The 12,575-nt window shown below is 38.5% G+C and overlaps 1 protein-coding gene across 1 annotated transcript; it reads right to left on the bottom strand.

The window, feature by feature from the left end:
- Positions 1-402: 402 nt before the first annotated feature.
- On the bottom strand, positions 403-9,678 carry LOC121178908 (chitinase-3-like protein 1). Its single transcript, XM_041033391.1, has 15 exons — positions 9,651-9,678; positions 9,513-9,539; positions 9,204-9,408; positions 9,039-9,092; positions 8,182-8,347; positions 6,674-6,798; positions 6,472-6,574; positions 4,917-5,099; positions 4,295-4,411; positions 3,616-3,748; positions 3,037-3,232; positions 1,138-1,306; positions 840-1,019; positions 592-738; positions 403-486 (listed from the first exon to the last, which is right to left on the bottom strand). Exons 1-15 carry the CDS (start codon positions 9,676-9,678, stop codon positions 403-405), a joined length of 1,917 nt encoding a protein of 638 aa, XP_040889325.1.
- Between the last annotated feature and the right edge of the window lie 2,897 nt (positions 9,679-12,575).

Raw genomic sequence — 12,575 nt, 5'->3', positions numbered from 1 at the left:
ATTTATTTATCTCTACCACTGGCATGTGCAATTATTATTATAATATATTGGATATACTGTATACCACAACTGTAACTAAATATACTATAATAATAATCATAATTGTGTGTGTATATATATATATATATATATATATATATATATATATATATATATATATATATATATATATATATATATATATATATATATATATACACACACTACTCACAATAAGTTAGGGATATTATTATTATGAGTGCTTTTCCTATTTGGTCTGAATTTTAATGAAATAAGTAAAAGTTCCCTTTGATATTACTAATAATGAATGAGAAGAAACACCATTTTCATTAGTTTAATATTTATTACCCCCAAAATTTAGACAATAACAAGGATAGCCCCAAATAACAAAAATTGACAATGTCAGTGGTGGGTGTTTCCACCATTTGCTGCAATGACAGCTTGACAGCGACGTCTCATGTTCCTCACTAGCCTCATGATGTTGTTCTGAGGCAATGCGTTCCACTCTTCCACAAGTGCTACACACAGTTCTGCCAGGTCATGTGGGGGTGGGGTACGATCGTCCAGTCTCTGCTTCAGCTGGTCCCAGACGTGCTCTATGGGGTTCAGATCAGGGGACATTGCTGGCCATATCATATGAGGCACTCCGACTTCCTGAAGTCGAGCTGTGACAATTCTGGCATGATGTGGTGGAGCATTATCATCCATGAACAGAAAGTTGGGGGTGTGCTGGCGGAACTGGGGGATGATGATGGGTTCTATGATGTCTCTGAGGTAAGAATGTGCAGTGACTGAGCCATCTACAATAACCAAATCTGACTGGTGATGCCTGCCCAGACTGTTGCACCTCCTCCACCAAAGCGAACCCTGGGGACCATGTTGACCTCTGCGTATCGCTCACCTCGCCTTCTCCAGCAACGCTGACGACCATCATTTCTGTGCACGGTGACCCGACACTCATCAGTGAACAGGACAGTAGACCACTGCTGCATTGTCCAGGTCACATGGTCTTGTGCCCACTGCAAACATTCACGGGGGTGTCTTGGTGTCAATGGAGTCACCTGCAACGGTGGCATTCAAGTCAAAGCGGTGGAGTCAGTTGCGAATGGTTTTTCTGGAAACCTTAGTACCCCTCACATCTCGTAAATGGGCCTGCAGCTGTGTGGCAGTTGCATAACGGTGTCTGAGTGCATAGGTCCTTAGGTACTGGTCATCGTTGCGGTCTGTCACTAGTGGGGCTCCACTCCTGGGTCTGTCACGAACTCTGCCAGTAGTTCTGTGTCTTGATGCAAGTCTGCTGATGACACTTAGAGACACACCAAGTTCACGAGCAACATCTGACTGCCTGCCACCAACCCAAAGGTGCGCTATGGCCAGGTGGCGCTACTCGTCCGTTAAGTGACGTCATGTGTTCATGGCTGTTTGAATGATGAACTTGGAATGACTTACTGACAATACCAGCTTTTTATACCCACAGAATGTTGGAATTGATGCCGCATTGAAAAGGGTTGTCTTTTCGTATTTTTTGGTATTGCATGTGTATAGGTATATTAAAATACCATAGAAATAGATATATACACCATACCATGTACTGTACTTCATACTTTTGTAGTTTCAATAATATAACACACACCACCGGCATGAGCAATATTAATGGCCAGCTGTGTGTATATTTTTTTTTCTTTTGTATTCTGACATCCTCAACCTCCACTATCAGGTATGTACAGTTTTGTTGAAAAGGAGTACAGGCACACTTTTGTAATTTTATTGTATTTTATGATAATTTATTATTGGAAACTTACTGTGTTTTTCCTTTTCTTTACTTTTAACTTCCGTCATCTTCCGAGCCGGTGCAACAAACCTTCGTTCATTATAGGTATTTGGGACGTGAAGTGAATGACAATAAAGTTCTCTGAATCTGAATCTGAAATATGATCCCTTACCTTAACAGAAGACTTCATTTACACATGGCCTACTATACAACAATAACACCAGTCATCATCATCAGCAATGACAACAAATATTACTGATCAAGCTGAGAGAGAATTTAAACATCAACCAATTCAGCATAACAAACATTCCAACCAGAATGGCTTTCTATAAAGTGCAGACCCCTGCCAAAGCCAAACAATCCTACGCACATCTGTTTGGCTCTTATAATTAAAAAAGGAAAAGGAAGTAGTCTGATATCATAAATACTAAATACTTATTTATCATTAAACACAGAAAGTACAACACATGTTAAGCATTGTCTTCCACCAGATTCTGACTTGTATCGGGATCTGCATCAAATGGTACAGACTCATAGATCTCAATACCATGAACATGTCTGATTTTTACATCAAAATCCAAACACAGTTTCCTGAGAAATTTGCAAAAACGTTGAAAAATGCAAACATCTCACAATGTTATGGAAAATGATTTAAAAAATCCTGGATCCACCCTTTTAACTGGATCCACACCATGTCCCATCCCTCCACCAAGTTTGGTGCAAATCAGTTCAGCATTTATTGCATAATCCTGCTGACAAACAAACACAGAAAACTTAACCTTCTTGACAAAGACAATAAATCAAATAAATACAACAATGCAAAAAAATACATAAAGATGTGTGAGACATACATACAGGAAATATGTGACCCAAACAATATGGACTAAAAGGGCCAAAAAAGCTAAGAAGTTAACTGATCATTTTCTGTGTCCATTACTTCTAGCCAGCCTTTTCATAGTGGACAGAGACAACTGATTTAATGTCAGTATTAAGAATATGGATCCAGTTTAGTACTATTCCTGGACTTATAGAAGATAAAGCATTAACTTCATTTGTCTGAACACATTACACACAATCACCAGTTACTCCACAGATGTAACACATGACATAGCTTGGTTATAGCAAAGCTGACTATGACTACATTTTTTGATGGTATGATTTGCACTCCGCTGCTGTGAGCTGTCCCCAGGCTGTGGCACCTTGTGATGTACGTAGCCCTCTGCACACATCTGTAGAATGTCTTTGGATCGTGTGATCTTATGTACAGTCCATCAACTCTGCGTGTGCAGAAGCTGTTGACAGGATACACAACAGTGATGTTCTGCAAGCAGCTGTTGTCTGGTTTTGCTGTGGTGCTGCTGGTTGTGGTGAAATGCCCCTGTGTTTGTCGTGTGCTTTCAGAGGGAGAAGCAGATGCTGCAGGGGGAGATACGTCAGGAGTTGTTTTCTGTGCCACCTGGTCTAGAAAAAATAAAAAAACATTGCACTGTACAACACGGAAGGATTTATTTTAAAGTGGCAATCCACCAAATTTTCTCATATTGTTTAGTTTACTGAGCAGGCTGTGAAAATAGCTATAGTTTTCAGACTGGTTTAGCGGTTTACTGCAGTAGAGTCAAGAGACTTGGAGAATCAATGCCAAGGTGTATTGAAGCTGTTCTGGTGGCACATGGAGGCCCAACATCTTACTATGACACTTTGTGTTGGTTTTTTCTTTAATCTGTGACTGTCTGTACTTTGTTAGATCTTGAATGGCATCACTATCTCTCAAAATGTCTCTGTGTTCATGAATCGAAATAACTTTCAAGAAGTAAATAGAATAATGCAGAGTATGGCAGCCTTACCATTACTGAGTTCACGTTTTAAATGTGATGTCAGTGGAAATTGTCCCTGTCCACAAAACTGTCCTGAGAAGTCATCCATATCCAGTGTCCACACAGCAGCTCCCCCCAGCTGCATGCTCTTCAGATAGTCCACCTGTAAGACAAACAGAGGTGAGACAGCGATCCTCACACGTTCACCGACAGACATGGTCCATATTCCAGAGTTACACTTTGGAACTGTATTTAATGTCAGATTAAGGTTTAGATTTAGTGAAACTCTTAATGCAAAAGCAAACAATTTATTTATTGGATTAACTGAAGAATAATTTGCACAGTGTTGTTAATCTAAGCTCCAAAATTATTTGCAAGTCCTAAGAAAGGCACACGCAATCATCACTGACCCCACACATGTTCTCTATTATTACTTTAAACGAAGGCTGTCAGAGAAAGAAGTTTTAATATGTTTTAATTTAAGTTTGGCTTTATTCCAGAAGCGACTGGACTTGTAAACAGCCACAGTACAAGAAGTGTTCAGTTTGCCTTGTGTGTAGATCGATAAATGCTACAGCTCTTCAACACTTTTTGACTCATTTGATTGTTGTAAATGAATTATGTGCACTTGAGTTTGCAAATTTGTTTGCCTCAAATTGTATTTTATACTGAACTGAATCAGAGTACTTTTCCACTGCAGACACTGTACCTTGGCGACATAGCTCCTCTGGTTATCAAAGCCCACCCACTGATTGCTTTTGACAGCGTAGGGAACTTTCTGACTGTCAATCCACTGAACCAAGGTGTCTTTCAGGAAAGAGCATGTCTGGAAAATAAACATCAAAACATGGTGTACAATAGTTGCGGCTGTACTTTTAAAACAGGCACTAAAACTCATGTGTTGTCTCTTCTTGAGTTTTCCTATTCTGTGTTTGGGCTTGACTGCTGAATCCTTTACAAGGCCTTAGGTAAATCCCAGCAGCAAGGAGTGAGAAAATGTGTGACAAATGAGTTTGTTAATTAAGGGATGAAGACTGATTTTGTGTTGATGTTATATAGATGATGATCCAACTTTGGATAAAGAAACTTAAAGGATTCTGAGTCAGAACAAGCAAGCAGCACCACTTTTTTTTCTACTTATTGAATGAAGCACACATTTATGAATGGCTTGGTTTAAATGTGCACCTATCACTCACAACCTTAAAACAGGTCACTGGTTTTAACGTCACAATTATATATATATAGGGGTGCTCTACACTGATTGTTATTGATGTGACTATACAGACCATACATCTCTGCACAATGTACCATTGTAAATGTCCCCTTGTTACCTCATAGTAAGACCAGAGGCCAATCTGCTGGGTGTAAGGCCCCGGGGTTCCAGGGCCTCTGAATGGGGCACCCAGGCCTGTTGCATTGGTAGAAAGTGTAAAAGAACGAGAATGGATGGGAAATCCCAGCAACAGCTTCCCTGCCGGGGCTCCTCGCTGCATCCAGTAGTGCATTACATAATCCTGACAGGAAAAGAAAGGAAGAAGAGCTGTAAAGGAATTGAAGTTTTGTCTATTTGTCTATCAGGTCAAAGGACCTCAGCTGTATACGTTGGCTGCTCTCTTGCAGGGCTATGTGATCCAAACATTAAAAGTCTGTCTCTTACAAAAGTACTCATCAAACAGAAAAACAGCCTCACAGATACTGAGAAAGGGCACATCTCACAGTGGGAAACACTTTCCCTTTTTTAACAAACTCTGCAGTTCAAGCAAGTTTACTTTTATCAACCTTGTTTTGAGCAACAGCGGGATTTTTTTTTTTAGCAAAAGGTTCTGATAAACCCATTGTATAATACCTGTCCGGTACCAAACAGCAGGCAGACAAAGTTATTGACTTACTGTGCAATAAGTGTAGAGCATTTATCAGTCACATGATTTTTGTCAGGATTTAATGAAAAGTAAGATAAAGCTTGAAAAAAAGTGAATGAGAAACAAAAACATTTTAAAATTGTATGCTGCTCTGTTTCTTCTGGATGTGTAAACAGATAGGTGTTTGCTAACGCGTTCCCCATATCAACTTTGTGAGGGGTTTATAAGTGTCGTTCAGCCACAAAAAGTAAAAAATAATACAGGATTTAAAAAATGCTAAATGGGCAAATGACTAGTGAGCACTTTATCAGGAGCTCCACACTGAGCACTGATTAGTTCTTCACTTTGCTTTCATGAATTCACCAGATGTTGGAAATGTTCCTTTGAGGTTCTGCTCCACGTTGACATGATCCATCACCTCATTCATGCTGCCAATGCCCTGCTCTACCACATCCCAAAGGTGTTCTACTGGATTCAGGTCTGGAGACTGGGGGAGGCCACTGAAATAAATAAAGTGTTTCCATCCTCAGAGCTGCTACTTCAATGGATGGTTTTTGTTTCTGGCTCCACTCTCTAGACACTGTTGTGTGTGAAAATCCCAGGATATCAGCAGTTTGACACAGTCAAAGTCACTGGCATTAACTGAAGCTCCTGACTTGAATCTACAGGATTTTATCTGATATACAAACCCCAATCAATCACATGATGACCACAGTGTCCATCAATTATATGAACATATTTAATGGATATTTCTTTTTCTTACATTCACTTTACAGGAGCTTTAATTTAATATTACCATTACTGTTGATGTACCAGGACATGCCAAGAAAGGGTTCATTTAAATTTTGTTATTCATCTTCTATGTGATTACACCTTCACTTGCTAATTAGTTAAATCTTTAAAGTGTTTCAAGTTTCCAAACACACCCTAAAAATACTATTTTGATATCAAGAGTACTTTAACTTTTGACTGTTACAGTACATGAAGGGTGGTTGTTCAATAAAAAGAAAAAAAAATGTGTTCTTACTATGTTAGCATTGTTTTCAGAGTAGAGTGGACTGTGGTGGGCTGTCACTGCATCTTGAACATCATGGAGGTCAAAAGTTTTAACACTGATGAAGTCCAGGTACCTAAACACACACAAATATAAGACAGAGAGGTCTCATTTAAGCACGTTATCTAATAAAAAAACATACTCAATGTGGAGCTGACAGGAATCTATGTCTTACTTTGACACATCAGTGATTTCGTATCCTGTGTCTATAACATCTGGATGTGCTGACACAGCTGCAGAAAGAATTAGTTGTGTGTTACTGCCTCCTTTACTCTCAGCTTCATAGGCCTCTGAAAGCTCCTAGAAATCAATGGAAATTCATTTACACTTTAGTCAGTGGTCTGAAATGTAGAACATAAGATTATATTTTATATCACTGCAAATCATATTCAATTTCCTCCCAGCTCCCATCAACTTCAGTGTGATAATTGTGATAATTGTGGGGCAATGGGTTAAGTTCACCAGTTAAGCTCACACCACAAATGTGTCCTCGCTATTTATAAACACAAAAAAGGTCTATTTTGCCATCATGATACACACAAGAACAGACTCATGAGGTGAAAACACCTGGCTGGTAATCATATTTACGTTATGCTGAAAAATCTAATCATTTACCAGTAAAACTTTAGTAGATAATGATCTATTTATTTATAAAACCACATTTGAGGGTTTTGTTGAATACTTAATAATAATATATATATAATAACTTGAATTGCCCCCCAGGGGACAAATAAAGTTCTTGATTGATTGAGACTGGACTTCCTTCTGTAATAGACCAGACTGTAGAGCCACTAGTAGATGTATTCATTAGAATAATACATCTTAACACCGTAACACAGTAGCTGTGAGTAAATAGAGGCTAAGCTGATAGGCTAGGCCAGAAGCTAAGCTAACAGGGCAGTAACATGCTGCCTCCTACACTAAGAATGTTTTGAAGTAGATAGTAACAAGTGTGAAATGATATGAATTTAGCACACAATGAGCAGCAGAAGATACATGATGTTATAAGAGTAGAAACTGAGAAGAACGACAAGGTTCAACAGACACGAATCATTTTAACCTGTTTCTCAAGAGGTGTCTTTGATTCCTCAATCACAATAGTTGTGTCAAGTTGTAAAGCTGTTGATTAAAATTCAGCTCCATAGTGAACTGAGGAGCTTATTTTGAAGAGTCAAAACACAATAGGACTGACAACAAAAAGAGTGATTATTGGCATTTAGGAAAACAGCATTTCCTCAAATGTAATGACTAGTGCAGAAATGATGTAACATTCAACACTCACAAAAAATAAGGAAGGAAAATATAAATGTTTTTTTTTTGTTTGTTTGCTTTTTGTTTGTTTTTTTATGCAATTACCCAGACTGACAATTATGTTTCATCACACTGAAAGTGGTGGAAAATTGCTTCTCACTGCCACACCCTGGAATGCCAGACAAATTGTTTGCTCTATATTTGTTCTTTGTGGTTAGACAGCATCCAAATTGTATCCATTTAACAACAGCAAAGTAATATCAAAAGTCAATAAATAAATTTGAGAACTTAGGATTACATTCAAGTCACATAAAAAGAAGAGAAATTGGAGTAAGTTTTTGAAAAAAAAAAAAAAAGACTGCAAACAGAAAAGTTGGAGTTGAACAAATAGATTTTAGTGGGGAAAAGCAGGCATACACACGTCAGTCTCACCTTACAGAGCAGTGTAAACCTGTGCTTGTCCTCTGGAGGACTTCCATAAGCACCAGGATACTCCCAGTCCAGATCCAAACCATCAAATCCATGAGTCCTCAAGAACTTGATGGTCGACTGGATGAATCTCAGACGGTTGGCTGGAGTGGACACCATGATGGAGAACCTTCAGTAGATACAATGACATTGTGTGTGTTGTTGTCTGTGGTACAAAATAGTGAACTGAAGTATTTTGAAAGCCCACCGAAACATTTGGACTGACAATAACTGATACTTTATAATGTATCTTTCAATTTGGCCATTGATTTGGCTGCAGCTAACAATAATTTAAACAACTAATTATTTCACTGATTCTTTTCTTTGTAATTTATTAATTAATATTAATTACTTAGTCTATTCAGTATTGAAACAATAACAAATAACTAGTCATAACCTTACATTAACAGGGAGAAGAAACAGAATGACTGCAAACTATGAACTTTATGAACTGATTTTGGTTAAATTAACTAACTTGGTTAATATTTTGTTGATTACTTGAGAAAAAAATTCTCCTCCAGAAATACATTTTTGCCAGGTCCTCATAGGACACAAAAACTTGCTGTGCACAACAGCACTACTACTACCAGTATTCAGCTACTAGCTGTACTCCTGTAGTTGTACCACTGATTAATTAATTCATACAAGTATGTGTGTATACTTGCAGAGATGGTCTGTTACTATACTGGCAAATATCCAGTCTTCACAACCAAATGATCAACTTGAGAGCAGTAAAAAATGCTACACTCTGCAGTCATTCTTGCATTTTGTCAGCAGATGGAGGAGTTCCATTAGGAGTTTACAACAGGGAACCAACTCACTGAGATCCCTCGTTCCCCTCTCTGACCGACAGTACAGTCTTCAGTTTGGAGTTTCTGTTTAGGTGCACACAAAGAAATGACAACCTGGCTGAACGGACATTACATTTCAAAATAACTGTGACCGTTTTAGTTTAGTTTACATACTTTCCATGGAACAATTGTTACCTGTTCTTGAGCTCAGTGAATGATTTGTAGAGGCTCTTCTCATTCCACTCATATTCAGAGATCTCATTGGCATGGCTGATGATTGCAAAGGAGTACACCAGATGAGTACACAGGAAGGGATCCACGTTTTGAGGAAGGAATTTTCCCACACCAGTTCTGTACTGTGACCAGTTGGTAAAATAACATACCAGTTTGGTTGTGGTTGCTGGACCAAGAAAAAAACAAACAAAAAAAACCCCATCAGCACACAGTACTGAAGTCTGCTACTAAACATTCTCTCCCATCCCTGTTTTAAAATGTGATTCTTACCAATCTGCATGAAGAGCTGCAGAGCCACTGTAAGAGGCACAATTCACATGTCATTGCAGTTGCATGAACTGCTGTATTAAGGAAAAAATAGTGCAGTTGGATTAGATAATTATCAGGCCAACAAGTGCAAAATCTCACCAATCATACTTGTTATTCCTGCATTCATCTTAGCTGCTTGTGATCTCTTCCCAGCAGCAGCCTCCCATGGTGTGGCACCTCACACTGTGAAACAGAGATAGAAAAGTAGAAAATGTACACACAGTGTAACATCACTCCAGTCCTACATCTCACATTACGTCACATAGTGTGGTATTCATATCTAGATACCTACCTGAAGTAGAACTTTTCCTCTGGAGAGAAATATATAATCATGTGTATATTGTATGATGAGCTGTAAAACATCAGGTTGTGATGGCAGAATTATAGTCATAAGACAACCCCTGGCAGTTAGAAGAAGAAAAGTATCCAAATTTTGCCCAGCATCAGGACACTGATATTCTTTCAACAATTTAGAGTGACCCACTTCCAGGTTTTCACCTAAAGCATTTTTGACATGAAACCCATGTTTGAAACTCAACTCCAAACCATCTCTGGATCTCTTAATATCCATCAATGTGTAACTATGATATGTTGAAACAGACTGGTTGGACAAAGGACATTTCATACTGAGGCATTACACTTTCACCTCAAGGCTAAAGTTGCTGGAGGAGCTGCGAAGGCAGGAGTGGAGGATTCACAGAAAGAGCTGCTGTTTCATCTGCTGCTTTGTTGATTTCAGTGTTCTTTGTTTTAAAATAGAAAATTGTTGAATTTTGAATGGTTCAACCTTTCATGAGAAAATGGCAAAGCACAGTTCAAACCTTGTTTGATGATGTCATTACGACTAACTCAGTATTTGAGTGACACCCCTGACACTGCAGCCTGAGGGTCAGCTTTCAGTGGGTGATTTGTTTCTCAGGCTGTTGTGTTGAGATGAGCCTTGGTAAATCCCCTCATGTTGCTCTGTTTGCAGTAACACTGCTCACATTTTACACTGTTGTGTAAGAAATAAGGACCTTGATGAAGATGAGGCAATGAGAACAAGACATTTTTGCTATACTACTTAAAAATGTTTGAAAAGGCACTGACTTAGGTAATGATAGATAAATAAAATAAACAAAAAATACACTTTATCTACACAAAAATACACTCTATCTACACAGATGCCTATACTTATTGCACATGGGTTATATTGCACACAGAAAGACACTTTAGATTATTGCACATGAGCCTCAGTGAGGTAGTTGGTGTGACAGTTCTTATTATTCCTAAAACTCAGACTGACTGAGGCAGGAAAGAAGCTGCTGTGGAATCTGCTTGTGTGACTAGTGATACTGTCTGCTCTGCAGTGTCTCAGGTTGTGTGGTGTGTGTTTGTGTTCGAAGATGGAGTGTGCTGGGTGGTTTGTGTCCTTGTAGCTGTTCAGTGCCTTCTTTCTGAAGCGTGTTGTGTAAATGGTGCCCATGGATGGAAGATCAGTTCTGATGATCTTCTCTGTTGTTTTGACTATTCTCTGGAGAGCTTTCCTCTCTGCCTGGGTGGTGTTCCTGTACCAGACAGTGATAGTAGTGAGGATGCTCTCCACGAGCCCGCTGTAGGCTTGTGTGAGGGGGTCCCGGCTCACCCCAGCCTTCCTGAGCAGTTGGATAAAGTATAGTCTTTTCTGAGCCCTTTTCACTGTGGCAACAGTGTTTTCTGACCAGCTCAGGTTGAAGTTTCTTTTAACATTTTGATTCTGTTCATCCTACTTTGACACTTTTTTCCCCGCGAGTCCGGTTTGCCATTTGATTGTGATTGCTGTGAATACAAGCTGACCGTTAGGGAGAAAGCAGACCCACATTGACCCAGTTGAAATAAAGTCCTCCACATATACCTGCCATGGAAATATGTTTCATGCGTTCAAGCTGGCATAAAAATGTAGGCATCATGTGGTTTGTGATTCAGTGATCCATGTCACACCAATAAGTCATTTTGATAATAAAACTGAACACTTATCAATGACAGCAATGTCTTTATTATCTGTGGGCTCGTGCAAATTCGCTGGACAAAGTCACTTGCTGTAAATGAATATTCACGGTTTCCTTCCTTCTCTTTATTCTGGACTGAACTCAAAAAAGTGTGTGAAAGTTAAAACTGAGTCTTGCCCCTTCACACCCTTCTTATTTTGAAGTTTACTGGTGGCAATGTTACTGATGGCAATGTTATTCTCATTGTTGTATTTGTTATGTTAGATATCAGGTTGTGTTCTCTTTGCTTGAAGTTATTTCTTCCCAGCAGGATTGTGTTTAGTGATGCACTGGTTTGGCAATTTGTATTATATCTTTGAAAAGATACATTACAAGGAGAAGCAGAAACCATTGGCCTAACAAACTGACTGAGAAAACAACCTTTTAATGCCCTGTAGGTGACTGATAACTTGTTTATGTAAGGGAATGTATTACTTCAAGACATTTTATCTCAGTAATAAAAACCTATCATGATATGCACATTGTACATTCATTATTTTTGCCATTTGACCTCTGCACTTAATAACTACCCAAAGCTGGGACTCAGTAGTAAAACACTGTTAGTCTTATGAAAAAAAAAATCTTAGTTAATTTGATCCTATATTTTTACAAAGATCCTGCACATGCAAGTTTTTGTGTTAAGATTAAACAAAAAACAAAAAACTAGGATATCATATTGACACTGGTGCTAAAACAAAAAAAAAAATACGTATGCCAAGTTCTACAACTAAATGTGTGGTAACATGTAGATTTGTGGAACAAATTAGTAGACTGAAATGAGCAAGTACAGTGAAAGAATGAGCCAGTACTCAAGTATTTGTACCGAAGTACATCAGTGCTTTTGTTTTCAATCTGCAAAATGTTACATATTTCACATGAAAATACATTGTATCTGTACACTAATGCTACACTCATTTAGGTAAATGATTATAATACAGTGGATATGAAGGAACTTTTACAGTCTGTTTATTAGTTGACATTTGCTATAGTTGCAATACACATTGCCTCTACTCCTGGC

This window comes from Toxotes jaculatrix, chromosome 3 (assembly GCF_017976425.1).
Source record: "Toxotes jaculatrix isolate fToxJac2 chromosome 3, fToxJac2.pri, whole genome shotgun sequence".
Taxonomy (NCBI): domain Eukaryota; kingdom Metazoa; phylum Chordata; class Actinopteri; family Toxotidae; genus Toxotes; species Toxotes jaculatrix.
Note: the sequence above shows the minus strand (reverse complement) of the source record. Positions and strands in the feature narration are given on the sequence as shown.